Source organism: Hakea prostrata, chromosome 7, assembly GCF_041222555.1.
Source record: "Hakea prostrata isolate BN-2017 chromosome 7, UWA_Hpros_2, whole genome shotgun sequence".
Taxonomy (NCBI): Eukaryota; Viridiplantae; Streptophyta; class Magnoliopsida; order Proteales; family Proteaceae; genus Hakea; species Hakea prostrata.
In genome coordinates, this window is record NC_142606.1 from 11,175,945 (window position 1) to 11,198,354 (window position 22,410).

Genomic DNA, 22,410 nt, shown 5'->3' on the forward strand with positions numbered 1-22,410 from the left:
AGCTCATCCTTGAGGGCTTGTTTGGTTACACGAGTTTGGAGATTTCAAATCTATAGAGTCATAATTTATAAAATTAAATGTTTGGTTGTGGAATAAAATCTGTGGGTTCATCATAAAAAACTATTTGATCGATGTGATTTTTGTGAATGTGCAAATGTATAGCTTTTTTGAAATCTTTGGATTTCACCCCTTACCCATAAATCTACAGATTCAAATTTTTAATGTAAAAATGTGAATCTCTAGATTTCATGAATCTAGAGATATTTTACAACCAAACGGTTATAATTCTCAGATTCATGAATCCAGGAGATTTCAAATCCGAAATCTCTGGATTCATGTAACCAAAATAAGCAAAGGAAATTGCTCAAACTCTTTAGCATCTGGGTAAGTTAAAAATACAAGAGTTCTCTGTGTGACAATGTGGGCACCATGTGCATGAATTATCATTCAATGCCATCCCTTGAGATACCCATTAAAATTATCCTGAGTTACTCAATTTATCAATTAGACCACCTTCGGAGAAAAATATTTTTATGTTCTTCTCCTTTGCCTTTAAAAAATATAAGGATAATATTAAAAATAGATAAATAAAAATTTATTGAAATGACTAAGGTTAGGAATTGGAGGTTCAAATGATAAATAAATTAGAGGGTGACATTAATATTAATATTCAGTATAGGTATATGGTACTGATTTTTCCCCTAAAAATATAGAATCATGCATTGTTTTAGTGTTTTGTGTTAAGGGGCAAAATTTAGGTTTTACGAAGAACCCGGTCCAACCTAACCCTATTATGGCCCAATTTGGGTTTATGTTGGTCCATTTCAGAAAGAATACGTTGTAATCCTCCCACCGGTAATCCTAGCAGCTAGCGCAACTAATAAATAAACAATAAATTGCTGCCTTTGGCTGGTGGAAAACTGGTTTTGTCTTGACTGAAATTTCTACCTCTCATTCGCATCCGTCCTTCCGCGACTCTTCTCGTTGTCTCCGCCTGCTGCCTCTCTTGTTTCATATCACATTTCTTGTTTTCTCAGTTTCTCAAAAAGCAAACTTAGAATTCTTGCACTCATTGAAATCTTTTTCTTTCACTGTTCAGATCTCTCGAGTTCGGTGTATTTAGCTGAAGACTAAAAGGTGATGGAATTGATACGACATCTTTGTTTCATTCCCGTCTTATAGTTTTCGATTCAATCGTTATTAGGTTTAACGTGTTTTCTATGAGATTCTTGTTTGCATTTGCATTTCTTTTTTCTCGGTCTTGTTTACTTGTATGCTCAGGAGTCAGGAGCTGCTTCTTTTCTGCCATTGATGAAATTCAGTACTGACTTAAGTATTTGATCTACTTACTTGATTACTGTGAATAAAATGGTGGATCCTGATATTTTATTGGTCGACCAATTTAACTACTCTGGATGGACTTAGTGATTGCCACTTAACGCTGTTTCTGCTATTTGATGCTACTGGTGGTTTGGTGATCTAGATGGTACCTTGAACAGGTTGTCTCTCATTTTAGCACCAAGAAACGACTCCAATGCCCAATTCACGTACGATATTTAATTGTTTTCTTCTTCTTTTGTTAGCTTTCTAAGTGGCTCTGAATTCGTATTTGACTATTAGAATTAGTAGATTTGGTTTCTTTTATTAGTTGTTCGGATGACGGTTTTATTAGTTCGTTGAGTTGGTGAATTGCGGACCCGAACAAATTGGCCCTGGAAAGACAGAAGTGTTTGCCAGACGTGCAGGGGGAAAAGTCTGGTTTCGAAACTTCCCGAAATATAGTTTGATTGGCATGTAAAGTGTCTTCTATTTTTTAATAATAAATACTTACTTATTTTGGCAAAGACTTTTTGTTTAAACTTAAAGATTCTGGTTTATATTTACTGATATGGCAATCAAATATGAATATTTTCAATTTTGAGGGAGATTTATTATTGACAATCTTCAAGATTTATATCTTTACCACTGAGAGTAGAGTGGAGTATTTGCTCAAAAACCTTGAAAAATATATCACGTTAGTGCCTAAGATTTTTACTTTATTATTCATGATAAAATTCATTGACTCTCTTATGTTACTCATGCTGAGTTTTGGTTCCTTTTTACCAATGTGTTCTAAAATACTCTAATGTTAGTCTAAGTTATTCAAGAAATTTACATGAGTTAGGTTAAATTGGGATTGGGTTGGGTTCTTTAGCTTGATCAAGTCTCTCTCTAATTGTTCTGAAGATACATTAGTTTTCCTGGTCCTGGAGTGGGACAAGTGGAAACACTAGAAGCAATGGTGACTGGTGAGGAGGATTGAGAAACCCTGTCTATATTTGTTTCATTGGAGTCAAGTATGTGACAGTGGGAGGTGGTGATTGAAGGAGCCCATAAACTATGCTGTTTTTCTTCGAAAATCCCTTGGTTAGTTCGTTGGGGATCCAAATCAGAGCTTACGCTAGATTTTCCGTAGCTTCTGACCCAACTCGGAAAGCATGGAGAAAGGACTTGTAGGCTGGAAAATTTTGAATGAATCAGCTGGAGGCAAGGTTATAATACGAAGTAGTTTTGCAAGTGTACCAGCATATATGGTTTATTTGTTGCTGGCTCATATGTCAGACTTTGGAACAAATAAAATGGGGAAGTTGATGCAGGATTTTTATGTGGAGGTGAGTTCAAGAGTAGAAACACATTTAGCTCGGTGAAAATGGCATTACAAGCCTGTGGGATTTGGTGGCTTAGTTCTCAGAGTGATGCCTAAAAAATCCACTGCTGCTAGGGTAGTGACTATGGAGATTCTGCTGGAATCTTCCGCACCTTTAGGATTTTTTATTCTTGGAAACCTTGAGTCTCTTATGAATGTAGTGTGCAGACCAATACAATGAACCGTTGTAAATGATTTCTAGCAAAAATGATATTTTGTGGTTGGAAAGTAATAAAAGTATAAATTGTTGGAGGACTGGTGTCTAAGAGTATATGGAATGGCACTGGTGATCCTTGTATGGTTTGGGGATGTGTTAAACCCATAAAGCGGAAAGTAGTAAGGATGGCTTTCTTTAGAAGAATGTGATGCATGCCTTTCTAATCGTCTATGTATTGAGTTGGGTGAAGAGAGGGTAGGCCCTCGGTCAATTGTATGTTTCTCTATCTTGACCAAGTGGTTGTGGGTTCAAACCTACAAAAAGCCCCTCTACAAAAAGCATGGGTAGCTGTACTTATGCGATGATCCTTCCCAGACCCTACACTGGCAGAAGCCTTATGCACTAGGTAGTCTAGGTTTATTGAGTTAGGTGAAGATGACCTGAAGGTTGAGGTGGTTCTGGAGGATGCTTTACCGTGGAATTTTATTGTGATCTCCAAAGAAAGTCGATGAGGAGGAGAAGAGTAGATTGTTCGTTAGAGAGAAGTAGAAGGAATTTCAAAGATTATCCCAATAATTCTGCTGACTTTTCTATGTATTTACTTAGTAGGTTTTAGCTTGTAAGGAATGTTCTCTGGTGGACAGGTATATTACTTTTAGGTTGCACTTTTTTTTTTTGTTGGGGTTTGATTGACGTTATTGAAGCAGTGTAGTTTTTTTTTTTTATGGTTCTATTTTCCATGTTCAGGTCAACCCTTTTGCATGATGAAATGGAATTACCTTGTTATTTATGATTAAGCTATAAATAGGAAGATACTGTCTTTAGATTACTTTATATTTCGGTTTATTAAGTTTCCTTATGTTCCCGCTTCTTGTTGCTAAAACCTTATTCCTCTTGTTAACAATCCTGCTTCTGTTGCAGATGTCATTTGGACGCTTGGATGTGAATGACCTTGTCATTGCATCATAAAGAGTTGGTAGATCCTGCTATATCATAAAGAGTTGGTAGATCCTGCTATATCTGTAGAGACCTGCTCCCAGCATTTGAATGATGAACCCCTATATTGTCGGAGTTATTGTTCCTCTTGTATTTTCAGTTATCATTCGCTGTAAAAAGAGTGAAAAGAAAAAGGGACTTCCAATTGATGTTGGTGGGGAACCTGGATATGCAATCCGAAACTATCGTTTTACCACCCCTGTTGAAACAGCTTGGGAAGGTGTTACAACACTTGCAGACTTGTTTGAGCAGTCATCAGAACAGAATGCTCGTAAGCGCTTACTTGGAACTCGGAAGTTGATTTCAAGGGAGCTAGAAGTGGGTGCAGATGGAAGATCATTTGAAAAGCTTCATTTGGGAAGTTATGAGTGGCTGAGTTATGGTGAAGCTTTTGAAGCTGTGTGCAGCTTTGCTTCTGGTCTGATGCGTTTGGGGCATGGAAAGGGTGAACGTGTTGCAATATTTGCTGATACACAGGCAGAGTGGTTTATTGCATTGCAGGTGCTTGTCACACATTGTTATTGCATTCTTGTTAAAATTACAAATTACCTCTGTCTATAAAGTGATTAATTTTTTAATTAATGTTTTATGATTGGCTTTTTAAATTTTACAGGAATTTCTTTTGAGTATTTTTTTTTTCAATTGCATCTGGGTTTTGTGGTCTATATTCTCACAAGACTTGGTCAATAGACCAATTCTTTGATTGGTCATTTTTGTGTTGACATGTTGAGTTTTTTATTTTCTTTGGGCAGGGTTGCTTCAGATGCAATCTAACAGTTGTCACTATCTATTCATCTCTTGGGGAGGAGGCTCTTTGCCACTCATTGAATGAGGTTTAATTTCTTTCTACTCTCTGTATTGATTGTCTTTTCTTTTGATTCTTCAGTTTAGGTTCTATGTTCTGCCTAGATATATTGCTCTTGCTTTCTAGCTTTGGTTATTGACTGCTGCTACTCAATTTGAAGTTGCCGATCTTCTTATTTTAATTTTATAAATTTTCTTTTGTTAATAGATGAAATCTGGTCTCTCTTGATGAATTATCATAAAGAATGACAATTTAGACCTGGATTTATTACTCAGTAACTTAGGGAGGATTTGTGAGTCTCTTATTTCATGAATTTTGGTGTGGAAAGCAACAAAACCACGTATAATGGAGATGCTTTTCCTTGTTGTACAAATATTATGGAATTTTGGGGTTTTAAATTTTCTAGGATTGCCTTATAGCTCCATAATATCCAATTGTGATGTAGCGCAACCAGAAGTTACTGTTCACTCTACAGTAACCTAGGAAATAATTCTTTATAGTTGGTAGGCCCTAAGTGCAGTTTGCAAGGAGATAAATTCATATTTGGGGTGCGTCCCGAGTCTAGATTGCAAGGAGATAAAGTAGGACTGTTTTCGTGGGAGTTTTATAGATAATGTAGGACTTTGTAATTTAACACCCGTTCAATAACCCACAAAGTGTTTCTGCTTTGAAAAACACGAGAAATAGTTTTGATTGTTTCTGGAATCCAAAATACTTTTTTAGGCATTTGATAAAACTTGCTTTTGAAAGCGAAAACGCTATCAGCGTGGTTTTAGCAGAGTTCTTATGTTTATAATTTCGAATTCCATGAATACCTCTTTCACTTAAACCTAATTTGCGCCCAACTTTTGATTCAAGAAGTAGAACGCAACAACTATAAAACTGTTTCTTGGAGCATACATTTTCATAAATTTCAATTTATGTTTCACAAATCATATGAAACAAAACAGTTTATCAAATTATTCTTGGCTTTTTTTGTTTCTTGAGGCAAGAAGCATCACAAACTAGTTTTCAGCGGGTTATCAAATAGGCCCCAAGCCCAGATTGCAAGGAGATAAATTAGGAACTCTTGTCGTGGGAGTTTTAAAGATAATATAGGATTTTTTTTTTATTGTTTATGGGGATATTACATTAACTCTTTTTGTGAGAGTTTTAGAGATAATATAGGATTTTTTTTTTGTTTATGGGGATATTTATGTAATCAGATTTTTAATTCCAGTAGGACATTTAGGAACAGTTTTAGTTAGTTTTAAATTGCTTAAAGTCTTAGTAGAATCAGTTCTTTGTTAGTTTTAAATTGCAGGTGTCCTCTATAATGGCTCTCATATTGAAGTATGTGTCATCTGTTGTTTAAACACTTGTAATCAGCTTTAGCTTTGTGCGTTTGCCCCCCCTTTTCTTCTTCTTATGATTGTTCATCTCTCTCTTCCCCTTCTTCAAGTCTAATTCTTCTCAGATTTCCCTTCTTCCACCAATCTATTATATCCTTCATTCTTCTCTATTTTGTCCCCCATTAAACTGCCATTGGATTTGTTTGAGAGGCTTTCATTCATGTTGATTCAGATTTTTTGGAATGGGTGGATGTACATACACGGTTTATTATTGGTTCAATATAACACTTCTATTCTTTACCAAATCTATACTGGATACATCTTGTCCTATGTGAAAACTACTCCACCCTATAGCCCCCTCCCTCCCTCCCTCCCTCCCTCCTTTCCCCCTAATTTCCTCGTCTTTTAGGTTCACTTGCTGCTGTTTGCTGGGGCTTACCATTTATATGTGCTGCTCAGCTTTCCTAGAAATTCTGACTGTTTGCCTTTTTTGTTATTGTCCCACCAGCTCTGAATCTAATCAACCATGGATGATTTCCATTCGGTTAACTTAATTTATCTGTTAGATAACTGTCTGGTATTATTCCATGCTTTGGAGAAAAATGGTATTGATGAGCTGGAGAGAAGGCAGTTTTCAGTAAACCTCACAATTAGATCATCATCTCATTGTGTCATTTCCCTGATCTGGCTAGCTATCATCCTGAACCAATCGACATTCTGGACCCAATGCAGCCCAGCTGGATATAAAGCTGTCAAAACCTTGTCCTATGGCTCAGGTTAAGGAAAAACTCTAGCTAATACTCGCTTGTTGGGAATCTTATCTAAACTTTTTTGATCTGGTTATGTCAATCTTGTTCCCTCAGTTTGTTTTATGCAAGGTTAAAAATTTCAGATTTTAGCCCCTGCCAAAACTGCCAACATTTTCTATGAAATTTTGAACTTGGTAAATTGTGATAGTCATTTTGTTTTGGTTTCTTGCATAACCTAAGTTTTTTTTGGCAATTTTGTTGAAAATTTAAACTTGATTTATTGCCCCCTTTATTTCTTGCATATACTTTTCTCTGTTGAGGCCATTATGTGTGTATCTATGTAGAACCTTGAGGCTGCTTTAACTCCTCTTTGCAAATATTTCTGTCACTGGTCTTTCATGAGAGTTATAACCACCTGTTAAATCTTCTTCTTTCGGCTAGCATATCTATTTCTGAGTTATTAATATATGCCTTTGTATTTTATTTTTCCTCCTTATTTTCTGAGTAATTCACATTGACAAACTCTAGGACTTTGGTAATATAGTCCTAGATTTGAATAGTCAAACTAGGATTCAAACCAGGAACCTTAACAAAAGGTGAACCTTTTTAGGGTTATTTCAGGGTAAGATTTGTAAATTGTGGTCATGGTTTAATAAAGTTTTAGGGTTAAGGTTTGGTATTAGGCTTACTAATTCCGGTGGTGAAATAAACTAAAGTAAGCAATCCAATTATGTATTGGTTGAATTAGCAGCAAGTTGAAGAGAATGGAGAAAGCTAGTGCTAAGGCTTACAGAGGAATTTTGGTTAGGGATTTGGCTTGGGCTGAATCACATCAAAGTTGGACTGAGTTCCCATTTGGGGAGTGGAGAACTTTGTCAGATCAATTATGTATTTGTAGAATTAGGTCCAAACTTTTAATATCTGAAAACTGTATTGACAGTTTCATGTTTCTATGAAGACTGCATACTGTATACACCAAGATTGTAGCCTGCTATTTACAATGAATAGAAAAAAATGGAACTCATCTATTGTCTAATTGGCAGTCCTCTGGGGACTATTGTAGAGAGAACATCCTAACAGGAGGCAAGGTAGTGTGTAGCTCTGCTGGTATGTGAATAGTGCAATGGATCTTTGGACATCTATGTTACACCTATTCATTGTGAAAAAATTTAAATTTATTTATTTTACTTGAGCTCATTTCTTATTAGTTTGTTAGACTTTTCTTTTTCTTTTTTGTGGTGATGAAATTAAGATAGTATGTTTGTTCTTTTCTGTTTGCAATTTAAAAATCGTTAGTATAGTTGTCTGTTGATCTTTGCTCATTGTAGCCATGGTAAATTACTAATTCTACGCAGATACTGTTTAACTCTATGTTTTATTTGGTCCTTCAGACAGAAGTTTCAACTCTCATTTGCGGAAATAAGGAACTGATAAAACTCTTAAACATTAGTGGACAACTTGATACAGTGAAACGTGTCATATATATGGATGACTATGGAATCCCATTTGATGTTTCAGTCATTGAGAGGAACAGTAAGTGGTCCCTCACTTCATTCTGGGAGGTGGAGAAAATTGGCAGAGAAAGTCCTGTCGATGTAGAACTTCCTGTTTCAGCGGATGTTGCGGTTATAATGTACACAAGTGGGAGTACCGGAATGCCCAAGGTGGATATGCTCTTTTCTTTCTTTGTTTTGCCTCTTTTGGTTTCAATATGCCTTCTTTTGTTGAACCATTTGAAACCTAAGCTTGGATACTATTGATATCTGTAGTCATTTGAATATGAGTGATAATCTTGCTCATTGTTTTGGTTTTATGGTCTCAAGCGGATGAATGTGATTGATGTATGTTGTTTTTGCGTGTTCCCAAGAAATTGCTTGTGTCAAGGTTATTATGTTCATCAATTGAACCCCCCCCCAAATTACTTGGTCATGAATGTGGGGAAAGGATGCAGGCAGGGAAATTCCAACTTTCGCTGAGCACATTCTGAACCTGTCGCTTCCTTTATTAGTTTAGCCATGTAAGGGAAGATGCTATACTTGGTATGGACCAAGAAATCTATGGGGAAAAATGATCCCAAATCCTAACAAGAGGCATGTAAGCAATACAAAGGAATGGTCTCGACAGTAAGATAGCAGGAGCGCGTTGTTGTGTAGTGCTATATTTATACTTTTTTTTTGTGTGTCAGACAAATCTAACACTCTGAAAGTGTTTAGTAAAAGACACTAAATTGCCTATGTAATATCACATGATTGTGTAATGATTTCTCATGTCATTGACTTGATATGTATTTGTCAGCAACAGGAACTCAGTAGCTTAAGTATTTCTCTTTTCCGGTGAAGTACAAGATTAATTGACAACATGTACTTGACATTCAGAAGGGTTTCCAGAAGACATCAAGAAAAGAAGATTCAGTCCTTTGAAAAGTTCTGGATCCATGTTCACCAATGTCCCATACAGAGAAAGTTCTTTGAATTTATGAACCTTGGACAGGACAAGTACAAGATTAATTGACAACATGTACTTGACATTCAGAAGGGTTTCCAGAGGACAACAAGAAAAGAAAATTCAAATCCTTTGAGAAGTTCTGGATCCAAGTTTACCAATGTCCCATACAAAGAAAGTTCTTTGAATTTATGGCCCTTGGACAGGTTCACTGCCTCAAATTCTGCCAATTTCTTTCAAATTTCAAACTATTCCACCTTCTAATACTAATTAAATTTTATGGTAGCTACTGATAAGAAGTACATAATTACGATAGTGAGCGAGCCTTGGGTGTGATGGTTAAGTTGCTTTATTGCAACCTTTTGGGTGTGAGTTCAAAATTTGGAAACAGTCTCTCTTGCAAAGTAGGGAGCCAGGTTGCATTGTGCCTTCCAGACCCTGCAGTGGCAGGAGCCTCATGCCCAGGGACTTCCTTTTCTGTTTTGGCGATAGCCAGAATAAGAACTACCTAAGTATGTGGTGCAGAACTTCACAAATTTGTAATTGCAAGTACTAAGACCCTCAATCTTGAAGAGTTCATGTACATAATATCTCCTATTAGGTTAGTATTTCGAGATGAAACCTGCATCACAAGTAAAAAATAGAACCAGAATAGGAGAGTTTAATATCTGAATTGATCAATCTGACGGGTTAGAGATTGGGATTGAGACTATCACAAAATTAGAAACTAAACGACCCCAGAATTAGATTCTGATTGGTATTAGCAATTAGTTGCAGAAAGTTGAAATTGATCATTATAGTAGCATTTCAGAAATTGATTTTTAGAAGCCTGAAGAATGAAACTTGAAACAAGTCCTGATATGAAATAATCCCTAGATAAATGTAATAACAGGTGAGGAGTCTAAGCAGTGAACTGAAGGTAAGTCCTGAGCCTCAGAACTTTTGATCAGCTTATGCAGGATACGTTAGACCTCTCCTAGCTGTGAAGAAGTTACCCCACAAACGTTTCGCTACTGCATTCCGCGGTAAATGAGTTCTGAAGCCCACAGAAGCATGCTCTAGCCCTTATAGATTTCAAACAAGCTCAAGGGAGTTTACCCCCTTTTCTACTGACAAATAAGAAAACCCTATTTTTGGTAGGGATAGTACCTTGCAATTTATCAATTATTCCCAACAAAGAACTCTGGGTACGAATGCAGGACACTTGTCTGAATCACTGTTAAAATAATGTTGACAAAGGTACAACCTTCCAAATAGAAACTTAGCACTGATCATGTATACGGCTTAATCCCCTAATGCTTCATTGACCCATTGCAATAGTAAAACCGAAATTACTAAGCCCATGGTCAACATAACCCATTGGATGCTCAAAATTAAACGTATTGGTCCAGTCCAATGGCCTGGTTTGCTCCTCACTTCTTGTTCCTCTGGAGAGAATAGCTTGGACTGCAAGTTCCTAATTCTTTCTTGGTGGTCCCCAGGATGGCTTCTCTTCCCCACCCTTTGACATCTAAGTATTAGCTTGATTATGTTTCTATTTTCTAACTCTGTGAAGGAGGTTGAACTTCTGATGCAGAATCCAAGTGTCTCATGTATTTTAAAATAATTATCCTGTAGGGAGTGATGATGACACATGGAAATGTTCTAGCAACAGTTTGTGCTGTGATGACAATTGTTCCTCGCTTGGGGCCTAAAGACGTTTATATGGCCTATCTACCGTTGGCACATGTTCTTGAAATAGCAGCTGAGGTATGAAATATTTCCTGAATTTATTGGATCCTGCGGTTTGAGTACTCTCATTTTTCATTTTGGAGCCAAATCACTTACCTTTCTGCTCATTTGGTAACCAGTTTTTCTCCTTGTATCTCTTTGTATTTTAGAATGTGGTAGTTGCTGTTGGAGCTTCCATCGGATATGGATCACCTTTAACTCTTACTGATACATCGAACAAGATTAAAAAGGGTACAAAAGGGGATGCCTCTATACTGGGACCAACAATAATGGCTGCTGTGCCTGCCATTCTTGATCGTGTTAGAGATGGTGTTCGGAAGCAGGTTGACGATCACCGCATGCTTGCATATCTGGAAACCCCACCTTTTGCCTGACAAACTTAGTTGGTTTCTTAATGTAGGGCTTTTTCTAAATGTTTCAGGTGGACATGAAGGGGGGGCTATCGAAGAAACTCTTTAATGTTGCATATGAGCGTAGATTGTCTGCAATAAATGGTAGTTGGTTTGGTGCTCGGGGCTTGGAAAGCTTTTTATGGAATTTGCTTGTGTTTAGAAAGGTTAGAGCAATTCTTGGGGGCCGCATTCGTTTTATTCTTTCTGGTGGAGCTCCTCTCTCTGCTGATACACAGAGATTCATCAACATATGTTTTAGGTTAGTTTTCCACCGACCATAATATTTTCCTTGGTTATGCTTGTTCTTACTGCAGTCATGCATGTATTATGTGATGGTACATCACTGCCTATGTCATGCTCCTGGTGAGTTCCTTGCAGAATGGGGTTGCTCAATGGTTTGTTGACATGGCCAGGCTGCTGAGTGAGACACAACAAAGTGTTTCAAACTATTAGGTCAAGAGAACTAACAGTAGGACCAAATGGTGAAACTGTAAGTTCTTTTGGAAAAGTGGGGAGAGAGTGTGGACTTAAACATTCTGGGTTTGACAGGTCTATTCATGATCCTTTACTGTAGTATGACCAATATAGACTACATTTTTTCAGAGCACCAATTGGGCAAGGATATGGTCTCACTGAGACTTGTGCGGGTGGTACCTTTTCTGAGTTTGATGATCCATCTGTTGGTCGTGTTGGTCCTCCACTTCCTTGCTCATTTGTTAAGGTAAGAAATGAGAGTTTTCCTCTTCTTGTTACTGTCTTTTAATTTATCTGCAGGGGGGTTGTTTTTCTTTTTTTTTGGATGAATTTTTTTTTTTTTGGATGAATGGGGGTTGTACTTTTATTTGAGATAATTTCAAAACATGTGAAAACAATGGACCTGGGGAAATTTAATTTCTATAAAGTTTAATCATAATTTAGTGTTTCCTTTTCTTTCTTTTTCCCCCTCTCTCTTGTACTGAAATCAGGTCTATTCTTTGTATTGAACTCATGTCTACTCTTTGTAGTGAGATCAGGTTATCCCTAACACTAGTCAATAATTTTTCCTCACATTGTTCACCAAGAAACGTTTTTGGTAGGTCTACATGTTAAATTTTGCTATTTGTTTTGTCTTTTCTGTTTTTTCACTCTATTCACAACTCTGGTCCTTTTCTTTGGTAATAAAATTCATTGGATATTTCAGTTTCTTAAAACAGGGTGGTGGCTTTGTTTGTGTGGCTTCTATTAGGATATGTAGATATGATCAGAAAAATGTTAATGAAAATCAAACTCTAGGTTTAAAACTTATTTTTTATTTCTTTGTCAATTTCTTTTCATTGGTGCTTGCTAATTGAGGCAGCCATAGAATGGAGTTTGCCCTCACTGGCAAATTTGTACCTTTAATTAAGAAGATGCTATCAGCTTTCTTCTAGATTTTTGTTTTGCTTTTGTTCTGGGTGGTTCGGTGGGAAGGCAATATCCAGGGTATAATTGACAGGGCGTTCCAAAAGAAGTTTCACCCTTGTCTCACAACGGGTCGGATTCCCTTTTTCTTTCAAAAAAATTGTGTAAATATTTTCAATTATTTGAAAACCTGACTTGGAACTTGGAAGATGCATTTATTATTTGTATCTTTCAGTCATGTGATTGTATATTTTGGTTGGTTGATTCTATAAAAGAAAATCAATCAAATGGAAATAACACCACTTCTTCTTCTTCCCTTTTTTTATTTATATTTATTTTTTTTATCTCTGGTTTGTCCCTATGCATTTTTGCTTTGCTTTCTAGACATTTCCTGTTCAGAGGTTTCCTTACTAACAAAGGAAGCCTCTGGAAAAGGAATTGCATAACTTGAGAATGTGGTATACAACTCTAGATGGTGGTTGATGAGTTCCTAGGTTGGGGCTAGGACATTGTGTCTGTGGATGGAACATGAAAAATAAATTTCCTCTCGCCCTATCTTTTGATCATCAGTTTTAAGTTGAGGAAACTAATTGAGGTACATTCTGTAGACCTGAAACCAGAATGTCTCCCAACAAAAAGAATACTGAGACATTCAAAAGTTTCTGAATGTTATTTGTGGTTGTCATAACATTGAGGCAACCGAAGGTGTTGGGGGTTCCTGACATCAATGGGAATCGAAGAAGGCCACCAGGTGCCTAAGTTGTCATCCATCAAGAATGGCTCTTAGACACTGCCCGCCTTTGTAACCATGATGCTTGCTATTTACTAATATTCTTTTTATTTGTAATTGAGATTGAATTATTTGTTCTACACAGACTGAAGCTTAATCATGACTTTGTTGCAGTTGGTCGATTGGCATGAAGGAGGATATTTAACTATTGATTCACCTATGCCTCGGGGAGAAATAGTTATTGGTGGTCCAAATGTAACACTTGGATACTTCAAAAATGAGGAGAAAACAAAAGAAGTATACAAGGTAGTGTGTCAAAATTTTTATTTTTATTATTTTTTTGTGTGGGGCCTTCAAAAGAAAATTTCATGTGATGTGCTAATTTGAGGCTAATTTTGGGTCGTCCTGGATTTAAAAGGTTGATGAGAGAGGAATGAAGTGGTTTTACACTGGTGATATTGGGCAATTTCATGGTGATGGCTGCCTTGAAATTATTGACCGTAAGAAGGATATAGTGAAGCTTCAGCATGGAGAATATGTGTCTCTTGGGAAGGTATGACTGTGTAGATTGTATCTAATTGTCCTCTTCTATCAGGAATTTACCTTTTCCCTTCCTTACAGGTGGAGGCTGCTCTGATAGTGAGCCCCTATGTCGACAATATTATGTTGCATGCTGATCCATTTCATAGTTACTGTGTGGCTCTTGTGGTGGTTTCTCAAAACACATTAGAAGATTGGGCTACTAAACAAGCAGTCAGCTTCACTGATTTTTCAGAGTTATGCCAGAACAAAGAAGCCATTAAGGAAGTGCATGGATCCCTCGTAAAGGTTGGCATGTCAAGTTATAAATTTATGGTGTTCATTGACCGTATCATGTTTTGATTCTTTTGAAGGACTAAAACTATAATGTATTTGTTCTTCAGAAAATAATTGTTAGATTTCAAGCAGAATTGGGATTGATGGTTAGATGTGAAGTTTACAGAGTTCGTAGTTGCACCATGAATTCCAGCAACCAGAGAAAGATGGGATTTTTATGCTAAGATTATATCTGAAACTTTTAGAGAATTGGAAACAGAAGTTCAGCAAACCAAATGAAAGAGAGATTAGAATTTCACATGCATACATAGAGTAGCACACCATCAAACCCAAAATTTCATTCCATGAAATCTATGAACCCCTTCAGGTTACCTAAGCAAAAACTAATTTAAATGGACCAAATACTTGTTTTAGAAGACTGTTTTTTCTTTTCTTTTTTTTCATGCAAAAGTTAAACGGAAATCTGGCAGCTTTTTTAAATGTTTCTCTGTTCATGCCAGCAGGGTTTCCACTTGAGCGAAAAAAGAAAAGGGTTTTTGTTGAAAGTAGAGAAAAGTCTAGCTTGCCATTCATTAATTAGTCATAACATTATATAATCTAGAGACAAGGGTTGTTGTATAATTACATTGTTTGTTGTTGGTCATTTGCTTACACATTATACTTGCCCCTGCTGTGTTTTGTATGTTCACTTGCTTAGATCTCATTGTTCATTTTAGTGCTTGCTTTTCATTTTAGGGAACCCCAAAAAAGTGGTGGTATATGTAGACATTTTGTAATAATATGTAAGGGAAACAATTAAAACTGTGCTTAGAAATAATTTTGCAGCTTCAGGTTAAGTCTAATTGCAGCACTAAGCAGAAAATCACAGCAGTTGCCCTCTTTATTATGGACTTGGTAAATTGGATAATATTATGCTTAATTTATATCTTCTTGCTAAGGAATTGTTTCATTTAGATATGTGTCATTTGATTGAACAATTTATGTACCTTTTTCAAATGTTACATTTATGATTTCTAAATCTGACTTATAAAGAACATTAGAAAAGAAGTTTATCTTTTCCTTTACAGGCTGCAAAGACTGCACGCCTGGAGAAGTTTGAGATGCCTGCCAAGATCAAATTGCTTCCTCATGCATGGACTCCTGAATCTGGCCTAGTCACTGCAGCTCTCAAGCTCAAGAGAGAAGCCGTTAAGAAGGCATTTGCAGAAGAACTCTTAAAATTATATGAATCATAAAAACAACGATTGGTTCAACGTCAAAGGTATCAGTTATTGATCTTTGGAGGCTTATATAGTTTCTTGACAGGGTGATAGAAGCCTGTCCTGGTGCGTACCTGTCCTTGCGGCGGGCTGGGTTATGCCTAAACATTTTCCCAAGTTCTAGTTTTTGTCCCAACCCCTTCTTTTAAGCTAGAAATACATGTTTACTGAATGTAGCCAATGTTATCTTGGTTCTTTAGAGTAGTGACGAAATCCTTTCAGTTTTGCATTCTTTGCCTTGGGACTAGAACAATGTTCCCATCAAAGGTCTTAATGTTTTGATGGAGAGGGGTGAAAAAGAAAGGAAAATATCATAGAATTACTTGCATGCTTATTCTGAAATTCTGTTCGTGGTGTTCTTTTTCTTTTTCTTTGTTTTGACAGAAGTTTTATTTGGGCTGCTCTTGTTTTAGACTGATATCTGATGTTAAGATTGACCTGGAGGTACCTGGGTTGCTTTCTAGCAAATGCTTCTTATACAGCTTTTATTTGAAGTTTAACCCTGTAGTTTTTGTCTTGGGTAATGGTTAATCTGCTTTCCATTTCTTGGGCATGCCTGAGCAAGAAATTAATGTTAAAAGTCGATAAAAGAGATTCTGCAGTGAGTGTTTTAACCCCCACCCCCTCCTTCCTCTAAAGAAGGAAAGGAAGAAAACTTCGAACATTATATCGTTGCCTTCTTTTTACCAATAACTTTACTTTTTCGTTACCTTCCGTGGGTTCAACTCCATAGAAGTCAAATGCCACAAATTAGGTTTAATGGGCGGAAAGAGACTGACCTAAAAAAAAAAAATTTCCAAATTTGGGTTTTTGGGGGGACGGAAAATCTATGGCAGAGCATACCGGACAGGCAGTTCCGCCGCTCGTGGAACAGTGTACATTTTGGAAGTTTGAGCAAAACAGACCGAGCTTTCGTCGCTTAAACAACACACCGACATTTTCGAGATCGGCCTTCTTTTAGCGACGGAAAAAGTGTCGGTGACGATTCCCATCGTCGTTTGCCGCAATGTTTTTCCGGTAACAGAAAATGTTACTCGGAAGGGACCGATTTCATTGTTTTTAGACGAATCCGTGCTAAAACGCACTAAAATGTTTCGAGTTGTGGCTCCAATAAGCGACGGAACCGCAGCATTTTCCGTCGCCAAAAAACATCAAATAAAGGACGCTGCTTCGTTTCTTTCTAGTACTTTCTTCTTTTGTGAGAAGAGTAAATTCATCGTTTCTTTCGTTTTTTTGGTAACGATTGTTTCTTTCCAATACATTGCCATCCATCTACTCTAATTTGTAAGAAGGAAAAAGAAAGCGTGTTTTCTTTTATGGCGTGAATTTAAGTTGGGCCCCAAATTCTTGATGAGCCATTTAAGTGGGAAATAAAAATAAATTTAATTGTCTTCTTTTCACTTTTTTGAAAATTCTAAGTTATCTATTGTTAAATTGTCAAATTTTGACCTTAGTTTCAAACTGATTCAAATATTTTTTTGTTTGTCAAAATACTAAAATGTCATCTCACTCATTTAAGTGACCCAATCCCTCGGTGACAGAAGTCACCCATCCTCTTCCTATACTTTGTCGGAAACCCCACCACCCTTTCCCTTCCGGCAACCACCGTGCCTCTTCTGACCTCCATGTTTTGATTCACAAGTTTGATGTCTCTATGAACAATTTTCTGTGAGCGAAGGAAGTTGAGAACGCTGAATAGTTGCCAAGTGATGGAGGAGAGTGAGAACTTTGATGAAGTTCCCTTTTTGTAAGGAAAGATTCAAGAGTTCATCCATCTATGTATTTCATGAGAATTACAATGTCGCCAGAGGGTTTCTAAAAATTCCATGGCAAAGAACAATGAAAGACAAAGCTGTACGGCAAAGGATCCCCATCCCACGGAAGATCTGGTAGCAAACTGTGGTGTCGCAGCGAACTTTGGACTATTTTGAGGGCATAAATCACGGAAGTTTGCTTGTGACGGACTTGATAAACTATGCCACTATTAGCATGTTCGAAGACTTTGAGTTTTTCTAGATCGGAGAGACGATCATCTCAGGTGGCGGTAGCAATAGTGGCAGAGGAAAGCGAAGTTGGGGGAAGTGGGAGGAGGAAGCAAGGGCGGCGCTCGGTGGAGTCCGGCAAAGGGAGGAGGCGATTATGATTGCAGCCCAACTAGAGCCATTCTTCTGAATTTGGGGGATTTGAGTTCGTTCTAGTGAAGGGATAGGATTGGAATGGAATGATTGCAGGGTGGTGGGGTCTTCGGCGAGGTATAGGAAAGAGATGGGTGAGGGGTTGGGTCATTCAAGTTAGTGAGACAGACAAACAAAGATATTTTAGTCATTTGACCACTTAAATTTGAAAAACTAACCGTAAAAGCTTGAAATTTTCAAAAAAAGTTAGAAGTGGGCACTTTGGAATTTTTTTTTCTACTTAAAGTGGACAATCAAGAATTTAAGTTCAACTTAAAGTGGGTCGCAATGAAAAATATTCAAAAAGAAACTAGAGCATGATTAGACGAAATTTCAAGATTACCATTTTCCTTTTTTTTTTGTTCTAAAGAAGGTTACATATCTACATTAATGGATATTTATGGCCAAATTTAATATTTAATATTCTGAAAATTTATGAACCTTCTTTACAATTATAAATTATACAAATTTCCTTTTAAGAGGAATGAGATTCGTTTGGATCAATATAAGCATACCGTGACTACATTCTTAGAGTAGTATAATTTAAACATATTACCAGTGACGGTTGAAGCCGTGACCTCTTCATCATTAAAAATGTTTTTCTCTACCATATGAACAGTTGAACATTAAGAGTATGGTTCTAAGTAGTAGTGAAGCCGTAAAGGTCCAGAGATGGTTCAGTCTCACCCACCCATCATGCATGTTAGTTAGATTGATAAATCTGGTAGGCCATGCGTAGAGAGGGTCATATAAATATTATGTATCTTCATTGCCTGCCTAAACACACGTTTGCACCAAACTTCTCTTGCTTTATTCCTGTTTCTCTCAACCTTTGTCTTGCCTTTTTCAACATGAACGATTTTGCAGAAGATAAGTGTTTCTGCTATTTTCATCCTAAGGAATTTGTTGTAGGTGTATGTGCCATTTGCTTGAAAGAAAGACTTCTCGTCTTGGCTACAAAACAAGCACGCGTCACCTCCAAAGGCACAAAGAAAACTCGCAGTGTCCACTGCAATAAGAAGCCTTCTGTCACCTTATTGCCGAGGATATTTGATCTGGGTTCCATCCTACTCCACCGCCTCGAGTTCCGGCACCGGAAATCAGATCTCTCAGACCATCATGATACCTCAACAAGCCAAGAAGGTTAGTATTCAAATCCTGTTGTTGTTCCAGTTCAGAAAAAAACTTCCATGTTGAGAACAAATCATCATAAGAGGGCTAATAGGACTTCACACTGATTGAGTTTTAGTTCTTTCTACAATTCTCTGATCTATTTTTTTTTTTTTTTGTTTGGTTCAATTCTCTGATCTGTGGAGTACTAGGAGAAATATGTTTTGATTCGTATCATATGAGACTCATGGAATGAGATTTCCTTTCTGAAGTAATTGCTTCATTAGATATCAAAAGGAACTATTTTAGCAATTCCTCTTCAGGATGAGAGGGATTTAAAATAAAAATGAAAAAAGGTACTCATCCCACCATCAACTAACCCAAGCAAAAGCCATAAGTGAGTTGTTACAGATTTGATAGCTAGCAAGAAAATGTAATTAGAGTAGTGCCAATTGAGTGAAGACTAAGCACAGTCATACTCATTACTCTTGCCGTTTCTGATTGGCTTTTATTGTTTGGAACCATCTGATGATCTTACTCCACTCATGACCTTCCGAAGAAGAAACATTTTCAGATTAATGTTAACCCGGTAATCATATGTTATTATTTTGGTATACCCTTGTTGCCAAGTTCTTCAATTAGAATAAGAACAAGAGAGAATTACTGTTTTAATAACTGATACTGTTGAGATATTAGCCCAGTTTTCTTCTTTTCTATGAGCATTTTAGCTTTCTATCTCTACATCTTGCAGATTCTTTTATATCTATCAGATTTGAAGATAATGGTGTTGGTTCATGGGACAAGGGTACAAGCTCTAAGGTCCTTGATCATCTTGGATCCTCCAAGAGCATGGATAACAGCACTAATAGATTGACGAAGGAGCCAAGGGTGGTTAAAAGTGTCATAGAACATGCAAAACCTCTGCCCGCGATGAGGTGGCGAAAGAGGATTGGCCATATGATCCAGCTTATCCGATGGAAAAGGTCCAACAAGACAAATGGAAGCAAGGTTGAAGGTGTTAAAGTCAGTAAAGGTTGGATAAAGGTTCTGACAAAGAGGAGGACCATGGAATAAAGGGACACTGAGACTTTCCACACCCATTAATTACTTTCTTGGGCCGGTTACATTTCAGTTCATGAATGGAAGAGAAGAAATAAGAAGAGTTCCAACATTTATTCCATTCTGAACTGTTCGTTTCCTGTCCTCAACTCAGCTGTTAATGATTGATTCCCTTCACCCTTCACTGGGTTTCCATAAATAGTATTTGTATACAACGGGGTGTTCATATATAAAATTTGTATTTCAATATCAAAATGGCCTAGTTTCGCAACAATAATTGTGTTTGATCTCCGACGTTTAATTTGCATGTCTTCAAAAACTGTTGGTAAGCTGGGTTCAACACTGAGCTATGTTGTGTGTATTGGGTTCTCCCAGAACCCTAGTTACATCTTTAAGTGACTGAAGAGGAGTAATACTGGAAAGTTTTGTTGAAATATTTGCAATAATTATGCAATTAGGGTTTTGTGGATAAGGTCATGGAAATTCCCAATCAATTTACAAACTAACCTCTAATAAAATAATGACACAGCAACGGAAGACTCATTTTGAATGCTACAGAACCATTATAGAGACATTTCTGCACCAATCGTGGCTCAGAAGCTGAAAAACGCTCAGGTTGATTATTTAATTTTTTTTTTGGTTAAAAAGAGGGAGGGGAAGAAGGGAGGGGGGGGGGGGGGGGGACCGGGGGGGGGGAGCAAAAAAGGCCCAGAAAGGGGGAAAGAAAGAGGAGGGGGGCAAAAATTTTTATTTTATTTTTGTTTTTTTTGGGGGGACGGAGGAGGGGGGGTTAGGGGGGCAGTTTGTCAATTCCTCACAATCGGACTCGAGAATAACTTGACAATGCCTACTTGATTATTTAATTATGTGAATCAGTTCCAACTCTTTCTTTTGAGTGGATGAACCCATCAAGCAACCTAATTGACCAGGTCTCTGATCACTTAATTTTAAGCATACTTTTTTGTATTGTTTTTCAATTTACAGATAATGGCCCCAGAAGATGTTCATGAAATGACCTTCCATTTCAAAAGCTATATCACTTTAATTGGACCAAGTTCTCGAGGAAATATAACTCTATCTCAACTCTGAGATGGTGGATGTGTGGTTGTTTGTCTTTCTTGTTGGTTCTTCTACCCATGCATACATGGATATGGGGACCGTTTCAACTACTGACCATAAATGGACAACTGATCAGAACATGTTTAGATTCCGTTGGAGGATCATAACACAACATGTCAACAAGATGAAAGACCATTCTTGCATATCTCATCTATCTCATTAGTTTGGAACTACCCAACCTTACATTAAATCATCCCTGCACCCAGACAAGAGGAAAAGAAAAAAAGTGTAATGAGAACTTAGCCAACCAAGAGAAATTCTATTTCATCATCCAACTCCATCCGAAGTTTTTTTTTCTAACCATGGACAGACAACCATATTTTTCCTAAGTCGACTCTTTTTTCCCAGTTTTTTTTCCCCTTCTCTCATAGTAGGTAATCATGTGAGAGCATTGGTAATTAAACTATCATTGTAAGATTACAACACAAAATGAGTAGAAGGAATCTGATTTTAAATTTAGCCACTAAGATGTAAGGGTCTTTTATCACATAAAATAGACCTGTGTACCAAACATTATTATACTCCCCACAAAATAGTGATGACACCTTGAAGATCAAATCAGGATCTTCTATCCCCACAAGGGTAAAGAATAGTACAGCATGGGGACACTTTTGAACACTATTAAGATAGACTTTTTCTAAATGTATGGTAGCGAAAGATGAAAATAGTGTCATCCTCTACCCTCAAAAATGTATAAGATAGAAAAATAACACTATTAGCTGGAGAGCAAGAAAAAAAAATATTGGAAAGACCATGTCAACTTGATTGATTAAAAGACAAGGTATACCTTGAAAAAAATATAATGAGACATGAAACTTGAAATGACCATGAAACTGCAAAGTCATCAAATTGTTAATGGAGACATGGAGGTAAAGCAATTAGATTGTGAGATATATGGGGTCAAAAAAACAGAGGCCTATTAGATGGACCCAATTTTTTCCATAATGGATGTGAAAAAGCTAAACATCCCATTGCTCTACAGGACATTTTAAAAGAAATGGTCTCTTTCCACAAATCAAATTCTAGAAGCTACTTTCTTTTACTCTACTTCATGCATCTCTTTCTTAATCTGCTTTCAGTGAGCTTCATATGCTGATATCTTAGCTTTTATATTATTGACATATGTTAGGTATTAAGTGATTCTATAAGCTACAAAAGAGCCTGCCATGGATATGGATGTAGGGGTCTGTCTCCCTTAATAGGCTAAAAGTTCTTGTGCATCTTATACATTTTCTCATATCAGTCTGACAGATACCAACACTATTACTTAAATCCATGCTACATTCACAAACAGACCTTGTGGAGTATGTCAGATATTCCTTTTATTGCATTCATTCTAGGAAAAGAGACTTCACCCAGAAAAGTTAATTGCATTTGGTTGGCATTGTTTTGTCAAGACTTCACATATGCAAGTAGAATGGCCCATTTAGCTTTTAAAGTGACACATGAATGATAGGTGGCTCTTGGACCCATC

The 22,410-nt window shown here is 37.0% G+C and overlaps 2 protein-coding genes and 1 pseudogene across 3 annotated transcripts; 2 read left to right on the top strand and 1 right to left on the bottom strand.

Annotated features, from left to right (window-relative positions):
- The first annotated feature begins 901 nt into the window (after nt 1–901).
- LOC149009741 (long chain acyl-CoA synthetase 9, chloroplastic-like) lies at nt 902–16,079 on the top strand. 2 transcript variants are annotated; one of them, XM_089163065.1, is made up of 13 exons: nt 939–983; nt 1,100–1,137; nt 3,765–4,340; nt 4,592–4,672; nt 8,116–8,388; nt 10,784–10,915; nt 11,047–11,220; nt 11,319–11,548; nt 11,893–12,010; nt 13,574–13,705; nt 13,818–13,952; nt 14,021–14,227; nt 15,283–16,079. In XM_089163065.1, the coding sequence occupies exons 3-13, from the start codon at nt 3,891–3,893 to the stop codon at nt 15,448–15,450; spliced, it is 2,100 nt and encodes a 699-aa protein (XP_089019191.1). In that variant the 5' UTR covers nt 939–983; nt 1,100–1,137; nt 3,765–3,890; the 3' UTR covers nt 15,451–16,079. The 2 variants fall into 2 exon arrangements, with proteins under 2 accessions (XP_089019190.1, XP_089019191.1); XM_089163064.1 differs by having other exon boundaries at nt 902–1,137.
- A 905-nt stretch (nt 16,080–16,984) lies between these two features.
- LOC149009742 (mitogen-activated protein kinase kinase 9-like) lies at nt 16,985–18,259 on the bottom strand (annotated as a pseudogene).
- Nucleotides 18,260–18,447: 188 nt separating this feature from the next.
- LOC149009743 (uncharacterized) lies at nt 18,448–20,194 on the top strand. Its single transcript, XM_089163447.1, has 2 exons — nt 18,448–18,791; nt 19,510–20,194. The coding sequence occupies exons 1-2, from the start codon at nt 18,500–18,502 to the stop codon at nt 19,830–19,832; spliced, it is 615 nt and encodes a 204-aa protein (XP_089019573.1). The 5' UTR covers nt 18,448–18,499; the 3' UTR covers nt 19,833–20,194.
- The last annotated feature ends 2,216 nt before the right edge of the window (nt 20,195–22,410 follow it).